Source organism: Protopterus annectens, chromosome 7.part1, assembly GCF_019279795.1.
Source record: "Protopterus annectens isolate FY-2018-M chromosome 7.part1, PAN1.0, whole genome shotgun sequence".
NCBI classification, from domain to species: Eukaryota; Metazoa; Chordata; order Ceratodontiformes; family Protopteridae; genus Protopterus; species Protopterus annectens.
In genome coordinates, this window is record NC_056740.1 from 255,759,815 (window position 1) to 255,781,710 (window position 21,896).

The 21,896-nt window shown below is 40.1% G+C and overlaps 1 protein-coding gene across 1 annotated transcript in view; it reads left to right on the top strand.

Moving 5' to 3' along the window:
• Window positions 1–21,896, top strand: part of FAN1 (FANCD2 and FANCI associated nuclease 1) — a 571,422-nt gene that overhangs the window by 210,876 nt on the left and 338,650 nt on the right. Inside the window, exon 4 of the mRNA XM_044078482.1 lies at window positions 919–1,050. Coding sequence (XP_043934417.1) covers window positions 919–1,050 — 132 coding nt within the window. The remainder of the gene's footprint in view (window positions 1–918; window positions 1,051–21,896) is intronic.

The following is a 21,896-nucleotide window of genomic DNA, read 5'->3' on the forward strand; positions in this document are numbered from 1 at the left end:
GTTAATCTGCCCGTGATCTCTCCAAATTTTACAAAGTGGTGCATATATGTTACTCTTACTGGACATTCGCATGCAATTGCCGTTTTACTTGCATAGAACAAAACATTTTAGAACAACAGATCAGTTGTTTGATTCATTTGCAGATTCCAAATTGGGAAAGCCAGTCACAAAAGTAACCTTAGGCAAGTGGCTTACAGGTTGTATATTGTTTGTAACAGATTAGGCCTTTCTTTACCAAAGCCATTAAGAGCCCATTCAACCAGGTCTATGGCAACATCTTCAGTATTTCTTTCCAGAGCATCAATGGACGATATATTTAAGTACAGCTGCCACTTGGGCTAATCCTCATACCTTTATTACTCATTATAGATTGGATCTGGTCTCGAGGGGAAGAACAGTCTTTTGCTCATCTGTGCTCAGGAATATCCTTTCGAGTCCTTCTGGGATTTCCGGTAGCTGGGACTCTGTCCCAATTGTTGAGGAATGGAAGAAAATTTACAACATCAGATGAAGTTATGTATTCACTGTAGCATTCAATCTGTGTTGTCCATTTTCATTTTTCCTCCACTTCCCTCCCCTCCTACAAGCCCCCTACCTTTTGAAATAATGACTTCTGGAAGAATGAGACTTTATATGGGAAATGCTGTTGCTTATGTTGAGCTCCAGATACGGATTTGTGTTAATATGCTGCTAATATTTCCCTTTACGCAATAAGCCAGCAAACAAGATCTGAAGTATGTTAGGGGATAGGGCATTATGGGCAAAGGAGGAGCTTGAGAGTTTTAGTGGCCACGAGCTGAAAATAAAGGCCAAGTCTGATCCAAGGATTGGAATGGATTGAGGAATAATGAAAATGGATAACGCAGATGGAACATTTATGGTGAATACATAATACATAGATACTTTTTCTGTTGCCAGGTATGAGGTCAGCAGGCACATGTTGAATGATATTATGGTTGCCATGGTTAATGGTCATTGGGAAGAAGCTTATCAACTGTACAGAACTTCCAAAGAGACCTGGGAGGAGCTGAAACATAGCACATCCCTCGGGTAAGTGCCTAGATTTATTGACTACATTATTTGTAATGTAGAAAAATGTCAGTGACTGACTTCCTAAAATATGGAGCTAAGCATATGAGAGAATACTTTATTGAAGGATTTGTTTTTAAAAATTATATACTGCTGAGGTGTGGGGTATAAGTGTATTGATATAAGTGGAATTAAGATAGTAATTTCCCGTGTGTTTACAGGGGCTGGTTTCTATACAGTGTCCATGATTTAAGCTGTAGACAAGGGTTTTGTTAATCATACAAAACTGAAAAATAAGAATGATGAAAGACCTGGAAAATGTTTAGCTTTTTTTCCCCATTGACGAATGCTCTAGGAAATCTGGGGGTGAAGTGATTTGGCCAGGAGAAGTCTGTACATTGTGTTTTTTGTGAAATTTATAAAGCTTCTTCAATGCCTATGCAGTTTAGTTGGTTTTCTTTTGTATTGCTGCCTGCTTTTACTGTGAGATCTATCTGCAGATATAAGCAATTAATCTTTAAAGTTCTGAACAGTCTTTGTTGAGAGAATTGTAACATTTAAATGCACAGTGGCCAGCAGTTCAGTGAAAAATGAAGTTTAAAAGTGTGGGGCCTCCCCATCAATCTTACTTTAGTGCCTTTATTTGAACAGTGCATAGTTTAGTTTATTTGAAGGTAGCAAGTGCACTTTTTCTTTGAGCTAAAAGTTAATGTTTACCACAGGCATGGAAGCTGTTTTTCACATATGAGAGGATATAGAGATAACAAAATAATATCTATGTCAATCAGGTTAAATGGGAATGCAGGCTGTAACATGCTTTAGGTTGGGTTACCTAAATTTTACATTAGGTAGTGCCTGTGGGTACAGCTGTTGATTTGGGACAACTGCTCCTGTCTGGAGGGATACGCTTCATTTGTTGAAAATGTGCAGAGTTGTGTGTGCTTATCCTGAATTTAAAAGGAGTGGGGGACTCTGGACATTTATTCAGCTTTTTGTTTGGGTGTTTTCATTGAATCAAAAAGTAATTAAAAAATGTCAAATGGAGATGAAAAAAGCAACTGCATAAGAAATCGGCCTGATAGACATTGGTGTGAATGTACACCAGAAGTTGAAAGCACATATTCAAAACATCTGTCATGTAAAGTTGGTGGGAGTGGTAGCTTTCTGTCATAATGGCTGCTCTGTCCATGTTAAGGAATTTAACTGGCCTTACAGGTATTGACAAAATGCAGAGAGTATTGAATTATATTAGCAAATGTATGGAGCTATTGATAATGCACATTCAAAAGAGCTATTGTATATTATAGATGGGAGTAGTAGCTTTTTGTCATAATTGCTATTCTGTCCATGTTATCGTGAAATTGAAATGGCCTTGCAGGTATAGACAAAAATGTAAAAAGTATTGAATTGTATTAAATGAAGGGTACAAATAATGTTGCAGGAGACTCTCTTGAATAGAAATGAGAATGTGACTTTGACAAAAAAATTATGATAGACGTTCAGTAGTATGTCAAGGATAAAGGAAAAAGGGTACTAGAAGGGGGGGGGGGCAGTGGTGGATTTTATATTTTATGTTCCGCCAAAAACTGCAGTCATGAAGCTTTAAAAAACTGGGAGAAATCTGCTTTCAGCATAGAATATTATTTTTGTAGGGACCGAAACTTGATGTGCAATAGTGAGGATGTATCGGGGGGGGGGGGTGGAATAGTGAAGATGTATCGGGGGGGGTGTACAAGGGGAAAATACAACGAAAGAAGGTAGACTTCTGAAGAAATTAGTATCCTGGTATGGAAGATGTGAATTCAGTTGTAGAAATTTTGACAGAATTTGCATATAATTCTCCAGGGTACTATAACTGGGCTAGACTGGACCAAGATGACCAGGCTCAAAGCTGTCCCAACATCAAAATTAACACAATCGAACCTGAAGGTCTCCTTTGTTAAAAACAAGCAGCTCTCATACAAAGTAAAATCTCAAACGAGTGATTGAATGAGTAAGTGCTTTCATCCATAAAATTCACAAGAACTTCATCAGAACAATCATTTGCATATCAGCAGCCATTTAAGTACATAGTTTCATTAACAATCATGTGACCATCCCTTTTAAATCAATTATAGTTGATGAACTTAACCCTTTTTTATAAATATGTAAACAATCATAAATGTTTCATATATTCATTCATAAAAGCCAATCCCTGTAAAAAAAAAAAACTTTCATGAACATTGTGTGAATAATTAAGTAAATATGTGGCTTAACATGCTATAGCTTAGCTCGTCGTTTTAACACCATGCTTAAAGAAATTGCTTCTTTTAATCCTGGAGGTGAATACATCGCTATCACAAAGGATTTTGAGAAGGGTGAATTTTTTTTCTAATTTGTACAGAAAACCTATTTGCCAAATTGTGCAGACATCTAGGCTTAGATCAAGGGACAATTTGTTTTTGGCAGAAATAGATAATTTATGTAGGATGTTTACTGAAAGGGGGTACCCTGCAGGTATGCTAAATGAAATTGGTCAGGAGGTTATAAGCAAGAGGAACAATATGATATTTCTGCCATTAATGGGCAATGATCACTTCAATAAGACTAATGACAGTCAAGCTAAAGAAACGGATGATTTTAATACAGGTATAGACAATTTTGAATGTACTATGACCATTACAAACTAAGAAAAACGAAAATATCCAAACCCAGAAAAAGCTGAATGGAATAAATAACCAAGAGCACTGCACCAAAAATAAAAATTCAATATTTTTATTGCACCATGATAAGAGTTTAGCACTTTCGTCAGAAGTACATAAAATTGACTTCTTCAGAACTACATGACACACATAATGCTGACTTAAATAGCCTGCCCTACGTAGTAGCCCTACTTTGGCTGGTGCCGTGTCTGATGAGGTCTGTGACAAAGTGGCCTCTCAGCTAGCCACCATTGAATCGATATCTAACTCCTCCATGTGCCTGATATCTCACGCATCAGAAGGAGCAGCTAGAGCGGCAAGTTCAGGCATTGTTCTGAGATGACACGCCTGGATGCGCTTGTGTAATTTCGCGGAACCTTTCAAGGCTTCCTTTCTCAACGCTCCCATCGAAGCCTCTTCATTGTTTGGACCCAAGATTAAAAGCACACTGGCCAGATGTGAACAGGACGGTAAGACCCTTTCTGCTGTGAGTGTCCGTTATGCTTCCCCTCAATGGGCTTTCTCCAGAAACCAGAAGAGTAGGAAGATATGGTACAAAAAGTCTCGGGGTCCTTTCCGTGACACACAGGCTGAGTTCTCCCCTAGAGGCAGAGGGGGAAACTCACAGGGAAGATGCCCTTTTCGGTGCAGAGGGGGGTCCACGTAACCAGGGTTCCAGGGACTCTTTCTCTGGCCAATCCTACCAACGCTCCTGAAGAGCGGCCCAACTGCTTTCCTCTGGAAGTGGTTGGGGGTCATTTCTCTTTGTACCCTTCTGCCTGGCTAACCACCACCACCGATTCTTGGGTACAAAGGATAGTAACCAGAGGTTGTCATATTCCCTTCGATGTTTGTCACGCTCCCCCAACATAACTTACCTGACGTTCCTCCCAGTCCAAAGGGAAGAAGCAGCATTAGAGATATCAAAGCTGCTAAGAAAGAGTCATCCAGGTAGTCCCCCCAGAATAGATAGGATCCGGATTCTACTCAAGACTATTTTTAGTGCCAAAGAAAACCTTGGACTGGAAACCAGTTTTGGATCTCGGTGTATTGAACAAGTTTGTAAGAGTACAAAAATTCCGGATGATCACAGTGCAGTCTATCCTTCCACTTTTGGAAAAAGACGATTGGATGTGCTCGGTAGATCTTCCAAGATGCGTACTACCAAATAAAAGTGGACAGGCCATCAAGAAGATTCCTTCACTTCCGTGCGGGAGCCAGTCACTACCAGTTCAGAGTGCTGCTCTTCGGACTCTCTACAGCCCCAAGAGTGTTCACAAAATGCATGGCAGTCGTCACAGCTCACTTGCGACTACAAGGATTACAGGTGTTTCCATACCTAGGCGACTGGCTCATCTCCACCCCCACCAGACATCTATTGGAAGAAGTCGTGGCATGCTCTCTCCTTTCTGCAGAAAGGCTAGGCATAACCATAAACAGGAAAAAAATCCAATCTCACCCCATCTCAGTCCACAGAATTCATAGGGGTCATCTTGAATACAAAGGATTGCAGAGCATCCATTCCAGAGCACAGAATTCTAAGGATAAATGAACAACTGATCCCAATCCTTTCGAGGGAGAAATCCACAGCTCATTCTGTTCTACAGTTGTTGGGTTCCATGGCAGCCTCCATCACCATTGCCCCCCTGGCCAGGTTTCACATGAGGCTTCTACAGTGGCCACTGCTCACCCAGTGGTATCCCTTTCAGTACCCTCTTTCAGCCAAGATTCGGGTAACTCACAGGTGCAAACAGGATTTAAATTGGTGGATGACCCACAACCCATCACAATGGTCTTGCCCCTTCTCTCCCCAACAACCCAAGGCTGCAGTGACCACGGACGCCTCCCTGATGGGGTGGGGGGGGCTATGTCAGGGACAGACCATCCAAAGTACTTGGTCCGAAATGGAGGCCCATCTGCATATAAATGTTCTAGAGTGGAGGGTGGTGCTTCTGGCATTGCAAGCATTCCATCCCCTGCTGCCATCTGGGACTATTGCGATACAATCAGACAACATGGCGGTGGTCTGGTACATCAACAAACAGGGCGGAACTAAAGCTTACCCACTCTGTCGAGAGGCCATGAGGATATGGCAATGGGCAATGGCTACCAACCGTTTTCTTCTAGCAACGCACATTCCCGGGAGTTCCAACGTGATAGCAGACAGACTCAGTAGGTGTATTCTACAACCTCATGAGTGGTCCATGAATCCCATGATAGTGGCGAAGATTTTCAACCGCTGGGGTCTTCTTTGCTGCAACCTCTTTGCATCCCTGACCAACTACAAATGGAGCAACTATTTTGCTCTGATTCCCCCTTCGGGACAGTCACCCAGGGACTCTCTAGTCCACGATTGGCCCTTGGGTCTACTTTATGCATTTCCTCCTCTCCCCCTCATTCCCCAGTTTCTGAAGAAAGCCCGCCGGTTGAAGAGCAAAGTGATCTTCATGGCGCCATATTGGCCTTGTCAGATTTGGTTCCCCTTCCTTTGGCCTCACCTGCTAGATCAACCGTAGATTCTCCATCCAACCCTGGGGTTGATCTCCCATCTGCAGAATCTGATTCACCCCAACTTGGGCAGCCTGAAGCTCACAGCTTGGCTCCTCCAATTCCCTTGATTGCCAGGCAGAATGATCTTTCTTTGCCAGTACGAGACATTCTTATTGCATCTCACAAGTCTTCCACCAGAATTACTTCTCTAAGCAAGTGGAAAAGATTTACATTTTGGCTGAAAGAAAAGCGGGTAGATCCATTTTCAGCACCAGTGTCGATAGTACTGGAGTATCTAGCCACTCCACTCTTTTTCAATCCGGTCTGTCGGCCTCTACCATTAGAGTTCATTTGGCTGGATATCTAATTTCCGTGATGGTGTCCAAGACTCCTCTCATGTCACACAAATTATGCAAGACTTGCATAAAAGGTGTGAATCATCTAAAATCCCCTTTTAAAAAACCTACTCAACTATGGGACCTGTCATTAGTTCTACAAGCTTTGAAAATGCCATTTTTCGAACCAACTTCTTCTTGCGACCTCAAGTACTTGTCATGGAAAACCTTGTTTTTGGTAGCCATTACTTCTGCCAGACGTATTTCTGAGCTTCAAGCCTTATGCATCGAGTCCATATTTGATTTTTCATAGAGATAGTGTAATTGAGAACTAATCCTTCCTTTTTGCCAAAAGTGATCTCTGAAATGTCCATTAATCAAACCATTGAATTGCCAGTTTTCTTCCCCAGCTATTCAAACAAAGGAGAGTATTGCCTACATACATTAGATATTCACAGGCAAATTCGCTTCTACTTGAACAGGATTAAGGCTCCTCGTAAATCAGACCAGTTATTTTTGGCCTATTTTGGACCTAGATTAGGATGTGCTGTTGCTAAGGTCACGTTGGCTAAATGGTTGAAAGACGTGTGACCTTTATTTATAGACAACGTAATATTCCATTACCTACTACCATAAAGGCTCATTCTACAAGGTCGGTGATAACTTCTGCTGCCTTCCATGCCAGAGCTTCTTTACATGACATTTGTGCAGCTGCAACTTGGGCTACACCTCATACCTTCATCAATCATTACAAATTGGATTTGGCCTCCAGGGGAAGAGCATCTTTTGGTTCTATGGTGCTCAGGAATGTCCTTCCATGAGAGCCTCCAAGGAGTACAGGTAGCTGGGGACTCTGTCCCATACGTAAGGAATGAACGAGGATTAACAAAATCAGATCAAGAAGTTATGTCTTACCATAACGTTCCATCTGTATTGTTGATCCTCGTTAGTCATTGCGACCCTCCCTCCTTCGGCTTCTAATGGATCTCACCATCCGGTTCTATTAGGTCATTTGACTAGAGGTAGCCTCTACCTTCTTTTGACTTGCAAACTCAATCTGAGGTAACGGGGAGAGGGGAATTCTGGGTAAGAGTTTTAGCTCAAGAGTTAGTAGCTGACGCGAGCTTAGAAGATGGCCGGCTCGGTTCCGAGGTCTGGACCAATACCCATATGTAATGACTGAACGAGGATCAACAATACAGATGGAACGTTATGGTAAGACGTAACTTCTTTTTCCTGATGGTCGTTATGAATTTTATTGTTGAAACTGCTTAACCTGTACTCATTAAACCAGTCATTTGCGATTTTGTTTTATGGGAGTTGCTTGTTTTTAACAAAGGAGACATACAGGTTCGATTTGTGATAATTTTGATGTTGGGAAAGCTTTGAGCCCGCTCATCTTGATTTGTGTTTTTTGCAGGCTATACTTCCAAATTTGCTTGTTTAGGCTAGATTGGATACAAATTATATTTTACAGGAGCATGTGTATTTAAAGAAAGCTTTTTGACACAGCCAATAACTATTTCAAGATTGTGCACCGATTACATTTAAGGTAAAGATTCAGGAGAGATGCTGGCGCTTTCCTGCTACATAATAAAGAGAGGAATTTCAGAAATGGGTAGTGGAAATGCCTTGAAAATGGCAGTGATCCTTCAGACCCAGCTTTATATACACCTATTTTAATTTTGAACAACGATTTATATAAAGTGTTTAGTATTGAAGACAAAATTTGATAGATATGGATTAATGTGTTTTTGTGGTTGAGAGGCAAACATTCAAGGATGTTAATAGATCGGTGATGATCCAGAGGAAGGCAGAATATAAGAAAATGCTGCTACTGTTGGGAAGTCTTGATGCAGCAAAAGTGTTTGATAGTCTGCTTGGATTTTATGAGCAGGGCAATGAAATTATTTGCATTTCCTAGTAGAATAATAGGTTTAATTAGTAGGCTATATGAAGGGTTGGGGTCAAGAATTAAGGGGCAGGATTCCTCTCTCAAGCTGTATTTGAACAACACAAAAAAAGCAAAAAACAGGCAGACAGGGGTGTCTTCTTTCACCTTTGTATGCTTTATATTTAGCGCCATTGGCAAAGAAAATAAGAGACTCAGAAATTCAAGGTTATAACTGTTAGTTAATCAAGAAAAGTTAGCTTTATTTGCATATGACGCATTGTACTTGTTAAATCCAGTAAAGGGTATTTTGATCTTTGTGGGATATGAAATAAATGTAGAAAAAAAAAGTCTATAACTGTAGACTGTGTACCCACACATGAATTGATTCAGCAATACCCATATTTATGGAGACTTAAGATGAAGTATTTGGGTGTATAAATTAAAAAGGATTCTGTCATGGCAGCTAAGGATATGTGCAAAGAGAGAATAAAAAAAATGAGAACATGAAAGTGTTTGATTATGAATATAGATAGAGACAGACAGTGAAAATGTTTGCAGTCTCTTTAGTTCTAAGTAAAAGTCAAACATGTTTTATTAACCAGCGGAGACTTTGAGGGCAGTATCGGAGTTAAAACGGTTGAACAACCTTTTGTGAAGAGAAAAAGGAAAGAGTTAAGTGGGGTAAGTTTACCGTCCCTATAGGAGAAGGTGGTTTAAGATTACCTGATTTGAATGGGTACTTTAAAGCTATGCAGTTAAGGTTCATGTACATAATGCAAGCAGGAGGTTATACATTTAAATTGGAAAGCTTTGATAATCAAATGGGGAAGTTAAAGAAATGAGGAGTGAGCAGCATTTTGGATACAGGGCCTTAAGGTGAAGGACTACCATACAGAATTGTATATTCAAAAAGTTGTAGAAAGTTTTTTTTTTCCTACAATTAGGCCAAGGAGATTTTCCCAGTAGGGATAACTGCAAGTAGGGGTATAGAAAATAGGCAAGGGGGCCTGGAAGTTACTGGAAAAAAGTGGTCAAGGAACCAAGGTATTGTGAGCAATTAAATAGAAAAGGAAGGGTAATGAGTGGGATGAGGCCAAGCAGAAGTTTGGACTGCTGGTTAGAAACTGCCTTTCCCTCATATGATTCATATCGGAGCATAGGCAAAGAGAAAGAGATAGGGAGTACTATGTGAAATATCAAATCTGCTGGAGTTTATAGTTGAGTCTAGACAAATACCCATATTTATGGAGACTTAAGATGAAGTATTTGGGTGTATAAATTAAAAAGGATTCTGTCATGGCAGCTAAGGATATGTGCAAAGAGAGAATAAAAAAAATGAGAACATGAAAGTGTTTGATTATGAATATAGATAGAGACAGACAGTGAAAATGTTTGCAGTCTCTTTAGTTCTAAGTAAAAGTCAAACATGTTTTATTAACCAGCGGAGACTTTGAGGGCAGTATCAGAGTTAAAACGGTTGAACAACCTTTTGTGAAGAGAAAAAGGAAAGAGTTAAGTGGGGTAAGTTTACCGTCCCTATAGGAGAAGGTGGTTTAAGATTACCTGATTTGAATGGGTACTTTAAAGCTATGCAGTTAAGGTTCATGTACATAATGCAAGCAGGAGGTTATACATTTAAATTGGAAAGCTTTGATAATCAAATGGGGAAGTTAAAGAAATGAGGAGTGAGCAGCATTTTGGATACAGGGCCTTAAGGTGAAGGACTACCATACAGAATTGTATATTCAAAAAGTTGTAGAAAGTTTTTTTTTTTCCTACAATTAGGCCAAGGAGATTTTCCCAGTAGGGATAACTGCAAGTAGGGGTATAGAAAATAGGCAAGGGGGCTGGAAGTTACTGGAAAAAAGTGGTCAAGGAACCAAGGTATTGTGAGCAATTAAATAGAAAAGGAAGGGTAATGAGTGGGATGAGGCCAAGCAGAAGTTTGGACTGCTGGTTAGAAACTGCCTTTCCCTCATATGATTCATATCGGAGCATAGGCAAAGAGAAAGAGATAGGGAGTACTATGTGAAATATCAACTCTGCTGGAGTTTATAGTTGAGTCTAGAGTAGAATTTGTTATTACAAAAGGAATAATTAGTAGAGTATATAAAATATCACGTAACTATAACAATCAATCAGAGGTGGTTAGAAAAGATAGGGAAGAAGGACTGGAAATGCAGTTTACAAATGAACAATTGGAGAACATCAGTATGACTCCCAAGTATAACAAAGTCTTGAAGGTGTAGGACATTGGCTTGGAATTGTTTGCATAGATAATTTTATACCCCAAGTAGACTTCAGAGAAGTTCTCTTCAGGTAGGTAGCAAATGCCAGAGGTAATGGAAGAGAGAGAGGTAACTGGGAACATGTTTTTTTTGTGAAAGTAGTGAGTTGGGAGATTTTAAAAATTCCCTGCAGAGTATACCGTCAGTATTGTTGGGGGAGCAAATGGCTGTAACTAAGGAAGTAATTCTTGAGCTGAGACAGGGGATCTGAAGTGCCTATAATCAACAAGGACTTCATAAGTTTAATGCTGTTAGCTGCTAAAAAAGCAATTACTAGAAAATGGAAATTTGAAATCTAATGCAACTGTAACTGAACTAGTGAATGTTTTAAAAGAGGTAAAAGAACTAAAGGGTGAGATCTTCGTGAAGGAGCAAACCACACAAATGATAGTTGTGGGAAAAATACATGTATAGTAATGTTGAAGAGGAGTGAGGTTTAAGGGAAAGCAGGTAGTGAGTTATTTGTGTAATGCTGAAGTGAATAATTGTTTCAAAAAAAATATAAGGTGTAATGCATGGATATGACAAATGTAAATGATTTTTTTATATTAATGCATGTCTGCTTGTGTTTTAAGTGATAACTTACTAAAAGTGTTTAAAAAAATCTCTCCTTTGTGCTTAGTGGCCTCATAATGTAGTCTGAACTGGTCAGTTCATTTGTCAGTCGTGCATCCTGTTTAATGCTAGGAAAATCTTTCCCTCACAATATGGCTGTTCATGGACAACTCTCATACTATGTTGAGATTTTGGCTCCTCAGAAAGTTGGCCATTTATTTTTGTTTCCTAAAGGTCAGGAAGGCATCAAGGCTTCAGTGTTTTGCCTTTCTCAGTAAAGCAAAAGGAAATGCATTAGAAAATTACTAAATATGCCAGATGTCTGCAATCTTCTCCAAAAACATTTACCACAGTTGCTATTGCATCTTCAGCCTTCTTTTCTAACATTGTTGATCAGCATCTTCTCTCCTTTTATAAACCCAAAAGGAATGTTGGCAAACTACTTTATAAACACTGTCTCACTAAATTGGAACAGACTCCGTCTCCATATTAGATCCAACCTTTCCTTTCCCTGTTTTAAAAAGGAGCTTAAACCTCACCTGCTAAACTTGAAATTATGCCATTGCTTTGACCACACGTAGTCTGTCTGACCTACTGTATAACCTGTTGCATCTCCTAATTTTCTTTCTCTGTTAGTAACTTCTGCTTAAATTAACCTGTTAAACTGTCATCTCTATTACTATAGCCCCCTCCTTTCTCTCCCCCTGTCATTCTCCACACTATTTCTTTCTCCTCACTTCCTATCAATGTCTGTGCATTCCTTCTTTTGAACAATTATCTTTTTGTATTTACTCTCATATGTTGTACATTTTGACCACTGCTATCAGTGCAACCCTTAACGTTCATAATTTTTTCTTTTGGTTTTCTCTTATAATTAATTTCTTATTTGCATTGTTAATAGTTTTTGTCCTGTATGTTTACCTTTGCTTATGTTTGCTGGGGATCTTTCCCCTTTGGTCTCCACTGAAAATGGGTTGCTTGCTATCAGTGCAATGCAAATAGCTAATAACCTTTTCTTTTTACAATTGTTTTGTATTGTGATTATTTAATATTTGTATGTTGTCACATTATCTTTACTTATGTTTGCTGTGGCTTTTCCCCTCGGGTCTCCACTGAAAATGTGTTTGTTTTCAAACTCAGTTGGACTAACCCGGTTAACAAATGTGACATAAGTAAATACATTTTTCTGAGTTGACATGTATGCTGTTGCCACGTATCTTGGTTGAACACCTTTTAAATGCATTACAAGCTGGACATTTATTTCCAGGTCTAGATCTTCCTTCAAGGACACAGTTATCAAGGGTATGTTTCTATAGAACATCTACTTAGACAAATTAGGTAGGTACTCTTCAACAGGTTATTGTGGAAAGACTCTGATATGAGAAGTTACAAAGTGCTTGCCATAAGGCTAGATCTGTGAGAAGAGGCCCATTTGCTGTAACCATCCTTCCTGCTCCCTGGCTCTGCTTTTTAATTTCATTGCAAATGTCTTTGTATGTGGCTTTGTATGTGGGTAGCTTCCAGTTTCATCCTGAACTGGAGAGAAGCAGCAGTAACTAGTGCATTGTGGGGGTGTGAGGGTGTTGACTTGACCACCTGAGAAAAGTTTCACGTACTGAGTGATACTGACAACTGGTACATTGGTCCTATGGGTTATTGTGGGTGGACCTTTTCTCCCAGATTTAGCATTATGGTAAGATGCCATAAATTTTGCTAGATGGGGAAAAATGCTTAATTAATAGTGCATCATACCCCACCACCTACTTAATACTTGCAAAGGCTCTGATTAGAGTGCTTTGTGTTTAAACTGCTGAAAGTGCTCAAGCATAAACAGCTCTGCATGTTTTATCTCATCCCGTCTCACTATTCACTAATGTGCATATTTTAATAACAGTTAAGTGGTGTTGTGTGATACACACTGTGACCTCTTTCCCAGTTATTAATCTGCAGAATCTGTACTACTCCAGGCTGACATTTGTTCCATCACAAAAATAGTAAATAGAATGTTCATGACATTTGTTGGTGTCTTACAAAGCTTAAGAGTGCATATATAAATTGTATAAGGTGTTAGGATAAGGGAAGATTGGCATTTTTAGATTTATAAACTTGTATAATAGCACTGAATGTAAAAGCAGTTATCTTTTGGATCAATGGTGAATGCATATCAAATTTGAAAGCCTTACATTTTAATGCAGTGTCAGTGGCATAACAGTAGAACACTTGCCTTTGGTGCTGGAAAACCAGAAGGTTATGGATTCTGTTTCCACTCCAGGTGATTGGGTTGCTGGCACTGCAGTGTAGCATTACGGAGATGCACTCCTGAATTTTGACCTTCGGATGACGCGTCAGACCGAGGTCCTTCTGCCTGATTCACATCTGAAAGATCCCATGACACCTATTGAAAATAATAGGTTGTGTTAAATAACCACCCCTAAAAACATTATTTACATAATGACATATTTATAAAATTGTAAGTATTTACAGGCACATATATATATTTCTATTTCTCACTAGTTCGCCTTTTCATACAACTTCCTCACTGTTACTCCGTTGACCCTCACAGTATTCCTTCCACAACCATAATTAGATTTTTCACAATATATAATGCCAAAATCCATTTCCATTGAACAAAATTCATTCATGCTGTCATTTGAAATAACTCGCATTACGTAAACTAAATTATCTACCTTGTCACACATATTTTTTTCTTGCTCTTATAAAATCCATGCATAATCCTATTTATATCTACGTAATTTGTATCATTATTATTCTCAAATTTTCTTCACACAATTTAAAAAAAAATACTCTTCCTCTTCATAAAATACACACACATTTCCATACAGGTAATGTGACATATTCCTCATTACTTATTCATATTCCTCATTACTTACCAGTCTCCATAAGAAATCCTGACACTGTACTGTCTTAGTGTACCACTTTTCCCTTACTTTAATGGCTTTAACCACTTTATTGTGGTACGTTTTCGCATGGATTTATGTAATTTTTATCACATTATTATACAACAGCCATCTGCCTCATAACATTATTTTTCATAATTTTTATTCCTAACAAAGACACTTCATTAATTTAAAAAAACACACCTCCAGTTTTCATCACATTACCCAAACCCTTACTTTTATATTTATTCAAGATCCTTCTTGTTTCCTTTAAATATCCATTCTGACAAACTATCACTTCCTTCATCTATATTTTGTTCTTGGAACTACAGCTGTATCAGTCACATATGTAAAAACCACCTGTATTGCCTCCTTTTGCATCATATATCTAGTTGGCATCTTTCATTTTCTAAGCTATTTCACTGTCATATGCATTACCAGTTCATGCACTATTCCACTCATGGAAGTGTCTTGTACCGCACTTTCTTTTCTTTGCCACCCATTCGCTAACACTCACCATATTCTGATATAACACACTTATACTCTCCTAATTCTGTTACCTCTCCCATACTTCTCCATGACATTCCAAAAAGCATCATGTCCTGTGGTATCACATGCCTTGCTAATATTACCTACTGTGTTTCACATAATCCCTTTTACTTGTAATATCATCCACAACTTCTCTCTTAACCAGTAACAATTCGTAACACCCCTTCCCTTTTATACCCAGTATAGTCATGGAGCTTTTAAGAATTACTCTAAGGTAAACATCAAACATCATACTATTAAGTGATACCCTTGCAGAATTTCAAGCCCCCGCCCAACCAAACGCTGAAAACACTGCTGCCTATGTGGAATTGTTCATAGAAACCCTGTACAATCATGTTCGGAGCTGCATAGAGACTGCTGTACCTATCCAGAATAAGCACAGGACAAACTCAAAAACAGGCCACCCTGGTGGAAGCCTAATTTTAATATGTTGTATAATAAGGAAGAAAATGGTGGCAAAAGTTAAATTCAGTACCAAGCAAGGTAGAACCTTCTTCATTAATCTAAATAAGCAATTGTGGGGGTTGATCAAGTCTACCGAAGCGAAATTTGAGGTAAAAATAGCTTCCAGTTCCAAGGGCAATCACAAGCCATTCTTCAGCTATGTCAGCAACCTGAAGGTGTTGAACCAACCTAAGCTGAGCCAGAAAATGTAACAAATCTACTGGCCAACAAATGTAGCTTCAGCTTCCCCCACCCCCTTCCCGGACATCCCTTCAGAAATACCCTCAACCGTAACTTCCACCAACTGTCACTAGGAAACGGGTCTTCAGTGTACTGTCCAAGGCGAAGAACAGTGCATCAGTGGGCCCTGATAAAAATCTGTGACATGAAACACAGCCTATGGGGACATCTAGAATTATTTAACCATGGCTTTCAAACAGGCTTCTTAACTAGTGAATGGAGGACTGCAACCATCATCCCTCTGCACAAGGGTGGGCCTGACCCATAAATAGGTCTAGTCTCGTATGCAAAGCTATGGAAAGAGTCGTCATAAAAATGGCATGGGAATCCTTCCCAATTTGGTTTTGTCAAAAGCAAGTCATGCCTACTGAACCTGCTGAATTTCAAGAAGGTCACTAAAGCAATGGATGAATGCAAAATGGTGCATAATGCCTACCTTGACATAGCCAAACCATATAATACAGTATTTTACTCTGACATTGTAGACAAACTCTCAAGATTAGGTGTAAACCCCTATGTCACCAGCTGGATAACCAGCTGGCTCACATAGGACCCAAGAAGTTAGAATAGTGCGAGTCCCTCGGGGCTTGGTGCTGGGATTGGTTCTTTTCAGCATCGACTTCTGTCAAGTCAGTGCCACCATGAAGGACCTCTGGCTGACTCAGTTTGCAGACTTTTGCAAAACTAGGCGTTGGCAGGGAATCCCCCAGTGGCACAAATACCCTCCAAGAATCCCTGATACAAACTAATAACTGGTGCCAGAGCCACTGGCTAAAAGTCAGTGTCGAGGAATGCGTAATATTATCCTTTAGGAAAACAGCTACCCCTGGAAACTACCACATTGGTAATACAACCCTAAGAATAGACCCATTGATCAGGGATTTGGGAACACATGCAGACAGTAGCCTGGTTTTTGACCATCGTGTGTCTACAGTAGTAAGGAAATCATTTTGTATTGTGTGACTTAAGTAAGGGTATGGCATCTAGGTCCAAGGATATCATTGTTCCTCTGTATTCGACCCTCATCAGACCAGTCATTGAGTACAGCGGCCCCTTTGACAAGTACCAGACCAAGGATATGCAACAACTGCAGCATCCACAGAGGTTCCTCACAAAAAGAATACTTGGTGTAAGCAACACATCCTACTCGGACCATCTCAAAGCCCTATCCCTGTACTGTCTCCTATAGATTATGAGGTGATCTATGGCTGGCCTACAAAGCATCCTCTTGACCTGTTGCATATCTGCAAAACTAATGGCATGGGAGTTGTCCAGTCTAGGGACCTAAATCTCATGTGTAACATAAATAGTACATATTGAAGGGACAGGTATGTGTCCCAGAGAAGCTTCCCTTTTATGTGAAGCAGAGTTGATCCCTAGCCCGATTCAAGCACATCTTAGAATATGGACGGGGAATTGGAAATTTCCCCTCTGAAATAGCACCTATGTCTCTAGTAGACAGAGGCAGCCTATAAATACTTGACTACCCATACCCAAACCTCCATCCATCCACAAACCCCGTTTCCCATTTTTTGCATGTGGTCAGAGTCACTTTAACAGTTACGTTCATCTAGAGTGAATGTTTACAACACCATGTGGCCAGATACTCCTGAAAATAACCCCAGGGTATCAAAACTTGTCAAATGCATTTGGTCCCTTGAGGTCATTAGCCTAGTAGTCACCTATGAATTGACTTTATGGATGGAACATGTATGTAAGTAATTTTACATTTTGTAAACAGTTTATCATGTAAAATATTTTCAAAAATGTCAGTTAAAGTAGCGTTGTTCATAGTGTTTATATTTACAGCTGCAGTTCTCCCTGTATTCAGTCGTATAAATTTCAACTAAAGGAGATACATTTGTGCTATAAATACTCTATTGCTCAGCACAAGAAAGTCTACATATTTACATATTTTATATAACAAATGCTGATACTTGTAGGTGACTGTTAAAATGCAGGGAAACGGTTGTTTCTTAGAAAATTAATTTTATAGTGAAACAAGATATTAAGGTTTTACGTATCTAAAATGTGTACGGTGTGTGGTGTTACATCTGTAAATATTCTGCTTTGCTGCAAGTGAGCAGAAAAAAATGTACATTTTCACATTTCTTAAAGTAGCATGGGTAACTTTAAAACAAAACATAGCAGGGTGCTACAGTCAGAAATGTTCCACATTCAGTTATGTATAACATGCTTGTTTTTTATATATAAACTTTTGTTTTTAAAGTAATAAACAGAAACTTGAACAAACTAAATTTTCATTCTTTCAACAAACACATGTAAATTTTAAAACCAAGATAAACATCAGGCTAGTATTAATGTGCAAGTTGTTCATTTTCCTATTGGCTACAAAATAAGGAGTGTTTGAGTTACTGTAGCTGTAGTGTTCCACAGCCCAATAAGCCTTAGTCTGCCAGTTTTCCAAAAGATCTGGTTACTTTATGTTTAAAATTGAAAGGCACAAGAGGAAGTGGTGCTCCGTTGGCTGTAAACCCATGACCGAGACTTTGTTTGTCTGGTTGATAAGGCAGCCTGTATTGGTTAGCTTTTATGGAAAGACTTGCTGTTGCTTTGGGGGTTCATGTCTCCCATCGACCAACATTAGGTCTATGTAATTGTCCTAATTAGTTAGAGAAGAACTGCTGCTGGCAGGAAAGAAACAAAAAAACAGAGCCAGGAAGAAAGCTTCATGCATAATTCATAAAGCAAATTATTCTAGTATCATATCATTGAATGAAGCCAAATTTGACATTCCTTTATAGAATGCTGACCTGATTTTAAAATGTAATGTTCTACATCAAAACAGCTAGATTTGTTTAAATGTGAACAGCTGTACTGTTTTTTTCTAGCTGCAGTAAAGTGTACTTCTGCCTATTAAAGTGGCAACTCTCAACTTTTACTTCAGAGTTGCAGACAAAATAAAAAGTAGTAAGGGAACGTACCCCAAATTAAAGACACTTTTTTACATTCTGGTAATATTAGCTTAGAATATCTTATGATAGGAAGTATGGAGCAAAAGTTTGTAAACGTAGTGAGCATCCTTCCAAAATCTGTAAGGTTGAGGGGTAACGCCCCACTGTTCAAAAAGCTTTTCTCTTTTGTGCCTCCACCGAGTGCTTCATACTTGTTTTCCTTAAGTATATTTACTGAAATGTGTAATGCATGCAGTATGGAAAGACCATGCAAGACATACAAGTAAAACAAAACACACAACTAAATCCAAAGTTAATAGAATGGGTAAAGTGTACCAGAGCTTGATAATTGTGAGAAGAAAAACAGTGCATCTGTGCATGTAAATTAAAAAGAATGTGTACAAATATAAGGGTCTGGATCCACCAAAAAACAGAACTTATACAACCCTGCCTGCACTATCTGAAGAAATTATCTTCCAGTTTTCATAAGCCTTTTGGTAGTTCTTGTTGCCAGGAGAGCTAACCCTTGTAAGCAAGTTGTTAGCACTGTCAGCCAAGTGTCACATACCCCATCTTTAGCATCTCTCCCCCTCCAACATTCTAGCATTTTTATTGAACAGAAGGAAGCCTCAAAATTGTAGACAAGAAGAGTAAGTAGCATGTACCCCCTTTGTAAGGGAGATGTCAGAGACTTCCATGTGGAGGTAATACACAATGTTCTTCGTGTTTCACTTGTTGCAGTCATCACCTGTGGATTATCCCTGCTGTGGTAGCCCTCGGTCGGCCCGAATACCAGAGCCAGTGTTTTTTTTGTGCTGGCTGCCGTCGCCTATAGCATGACGTCAGATCATCAGTGCTATAAAGCAAGGCAGCTGACATAATTTCATCAGTCTTTCTTGCCGTGGAGCCAGTAGCAGAAGCAGTTCACACAAGTGCCAGTCAGTCACTACCAGAAGTTGAATTTCAGCTGAAAATGTCTAAAGCTAAGTACCCCATTGGGGACCCTTTTTTTCTTGCACTACCCGATGTCCAAAAAAGTTAACTGTCTCACTTGTGGAAAGCAAATCTCACACAGAGACTTTCAATCTTACTGCATCACTTGTTTAGGCCCAGATCACGACGTCACCCATTGCTGGCTCTGTGCCCTCTTTAATGCGAGAACCATTCACCGTAGAGCTCTTTTTGAAGAAAATTATTTTTGTGTTCCGTCTTCGCATTCTGATATATGGTGTCCATCAGCCAAAAATCCATGGACATTCTGAAAAAAGACTTAGAGGTAAAGATAAGACCACACAAGGCTTAGCCTTCGACACTACTGCTAAGCAGGTCATCAGTTCTCTGGAATTGAGTGAGGTGCTTTTGCAGCCCCTGATGCCCGATTCGATATCTATGCAGGCCTCTGCCGAGACCATTTTGGAGTCCGGTATGCCGTAGAAATCTTCTTTGTCTTCTGAGCCTTTGGCTCTCTCTGCCTCGGTTGGGTCCGGAGCTGTGACGCACACACACCGGCTTCTGAGGAGGCCTTTCGCACTACCGAATCTAGACAAAATAAAACCATGTCTTCGCATCCGACTACCACTTCTCTGAGACCGATTCTGTCAGGCCTAGAAGCCAGGCCACTCCTAGGCAATTTGCTTCTAGCGACCATCTTGCTACTGCTCCCCCACCCCAAACACAAATGCTTAAAATGCCGGAGGATCTCTTCTCCCTTATCCGAGGTACTCTGGCTACTACTTCTAAAAGGAAAAGGCATCCTTCAACAGAAATTGGCAGGCCAAGATTCTGAGGAATCTAACTATTCAGTATTTGAAGAGGAACAGCATCCCTTAACTGCTTATGAGGATTCAGATGCAGAGGAAGCCATCCCTTCTGCCTCTCCTCCAGAGGACCTCTCATTTGGGAAAACAGAACAAGGAAACCCTTCACTCCCTCAGGGAACATTTCCAATGGGAATCTCAGGACTTCCCACAGTCTAAGAAAAGACTTGGAGAGTTTCTGGACCTGCCCCAGCACAAACTCCCTGGCCATCCCACCTATTTTAGAAGTGGTGCATGATGTTTTCTGTGAATCCAGCTTAGCCCCTGATGCCCTGCCTCCTGCTCCCAGTAAACCTGACAGGTACTACAGAGTACCGGATTCTCACAAATACCTGTACAGAAATCCTGCTGCAAACCCAGATGTCATTACACAGGGACCCAAAGGAGCTAAGACTAGTTCTGCCAAGATTCCTCTTCCTTCTGACAAGGACTCCAGAGCTCTGGACAGATAGGTTCATAGGTAGGTACTAGGCTATTGGCCCTATAAATAAACCTAGCCAAATGGTACCCTGGCTTTTGCCACCCAAGAAAATTATTTTCCTGTGTCCCTGTCGAGCAGAGCCACAGAAGTGATCCCTGGGGTGAATTTCCTATCTCCCATCCAATCGTCAAGATTTTTCTTGAGTGCTATAGATAGGTAGTTTGTTCCAGAGTATGGGAAGTCTCTGGGACAGTAATCTATCCCTCCGGTGTGTTTTGTTTATTGTGGTGACAAGGTTTAGATTCCTAGAGCATGTAGCTCAGAGGGATTGGGATTTCTTTAAGTGGAGTATGCCCAACAACTCTGGGTTTGACATAGCTTTGTATGTTTGGCAGAGATCGCCTCTGAGTAGGCTATATGCGACAGAGTAAAGCTGGAGTTTTTTGAGACTGTCTGCGTAGGGCATCTGTTTGAGGCCAGTAATCCTCTTTGTGAGGTATTTCTGTGGCCTTTCCAGTTGTAGATGTCTTGTGAGGTACATACCAAAAGGGGCATTGTATTCTATAATGGGTCTGAGTGATGAGTAGAGGGGAACAATGACCTCTTTTTTCCTGGATGAGTAACCTTTTGTGATGGTGTGCCACATAGAAGGATTTCCTGACTGCTGTGGCAATGTGATTATCAAAGGACAGACTACTGTCCACCTGTGTCCCAAGGTCTCTTATCACACTTTCGGTGTTAAGTAGACTACCGCCTATGTGGTAGTTCACGGGTACAGAATTTTTAGCAAAAGGGATGACAATGCACTTTTTGGCATTGAGCTTGAGGCCATGGCTTTGACACCAGGCATCTGTCTCAGTGAGGCCCTTTTGTAGGATGTCCACATTGTTAGGAGTTTTGATTATGGCTCCTAGTTTGCAGTCATCTGCGAACTTCGTTAGCCAAAGACCTTCTGTTAGCCTGTACTTCAGAGAAGTAGATATCAAACAGGAGAGGACCTAGGACTAAACCCTGTGGTACTCCACTTGTCACTGGTCTGAAGATGGGTTTAGGGTCTGCTACTTTCATAGTGTGGGTTCTGTCAGTGAGCAAGTTGGCAACCCATCTTGTGACATAGGGATTTATACCTAGTTTAGTGAGTTTATCTATAATTCCAGAGTGGGGGATGGTGTCGAAAGCCTTGGCGAGATCTAGATAGGCTGTGTGAACCACTTTACCCTCATCTACGGCTTTGGTGACCGCTTCAAAGAAGTCTATCAGGTCTAGGAGACCTGATCTGCCTTTTACAAACCCGAACTGGGTAGGGTTCAGAGTTTGGAGATTACCAATGTCATTGTTTAT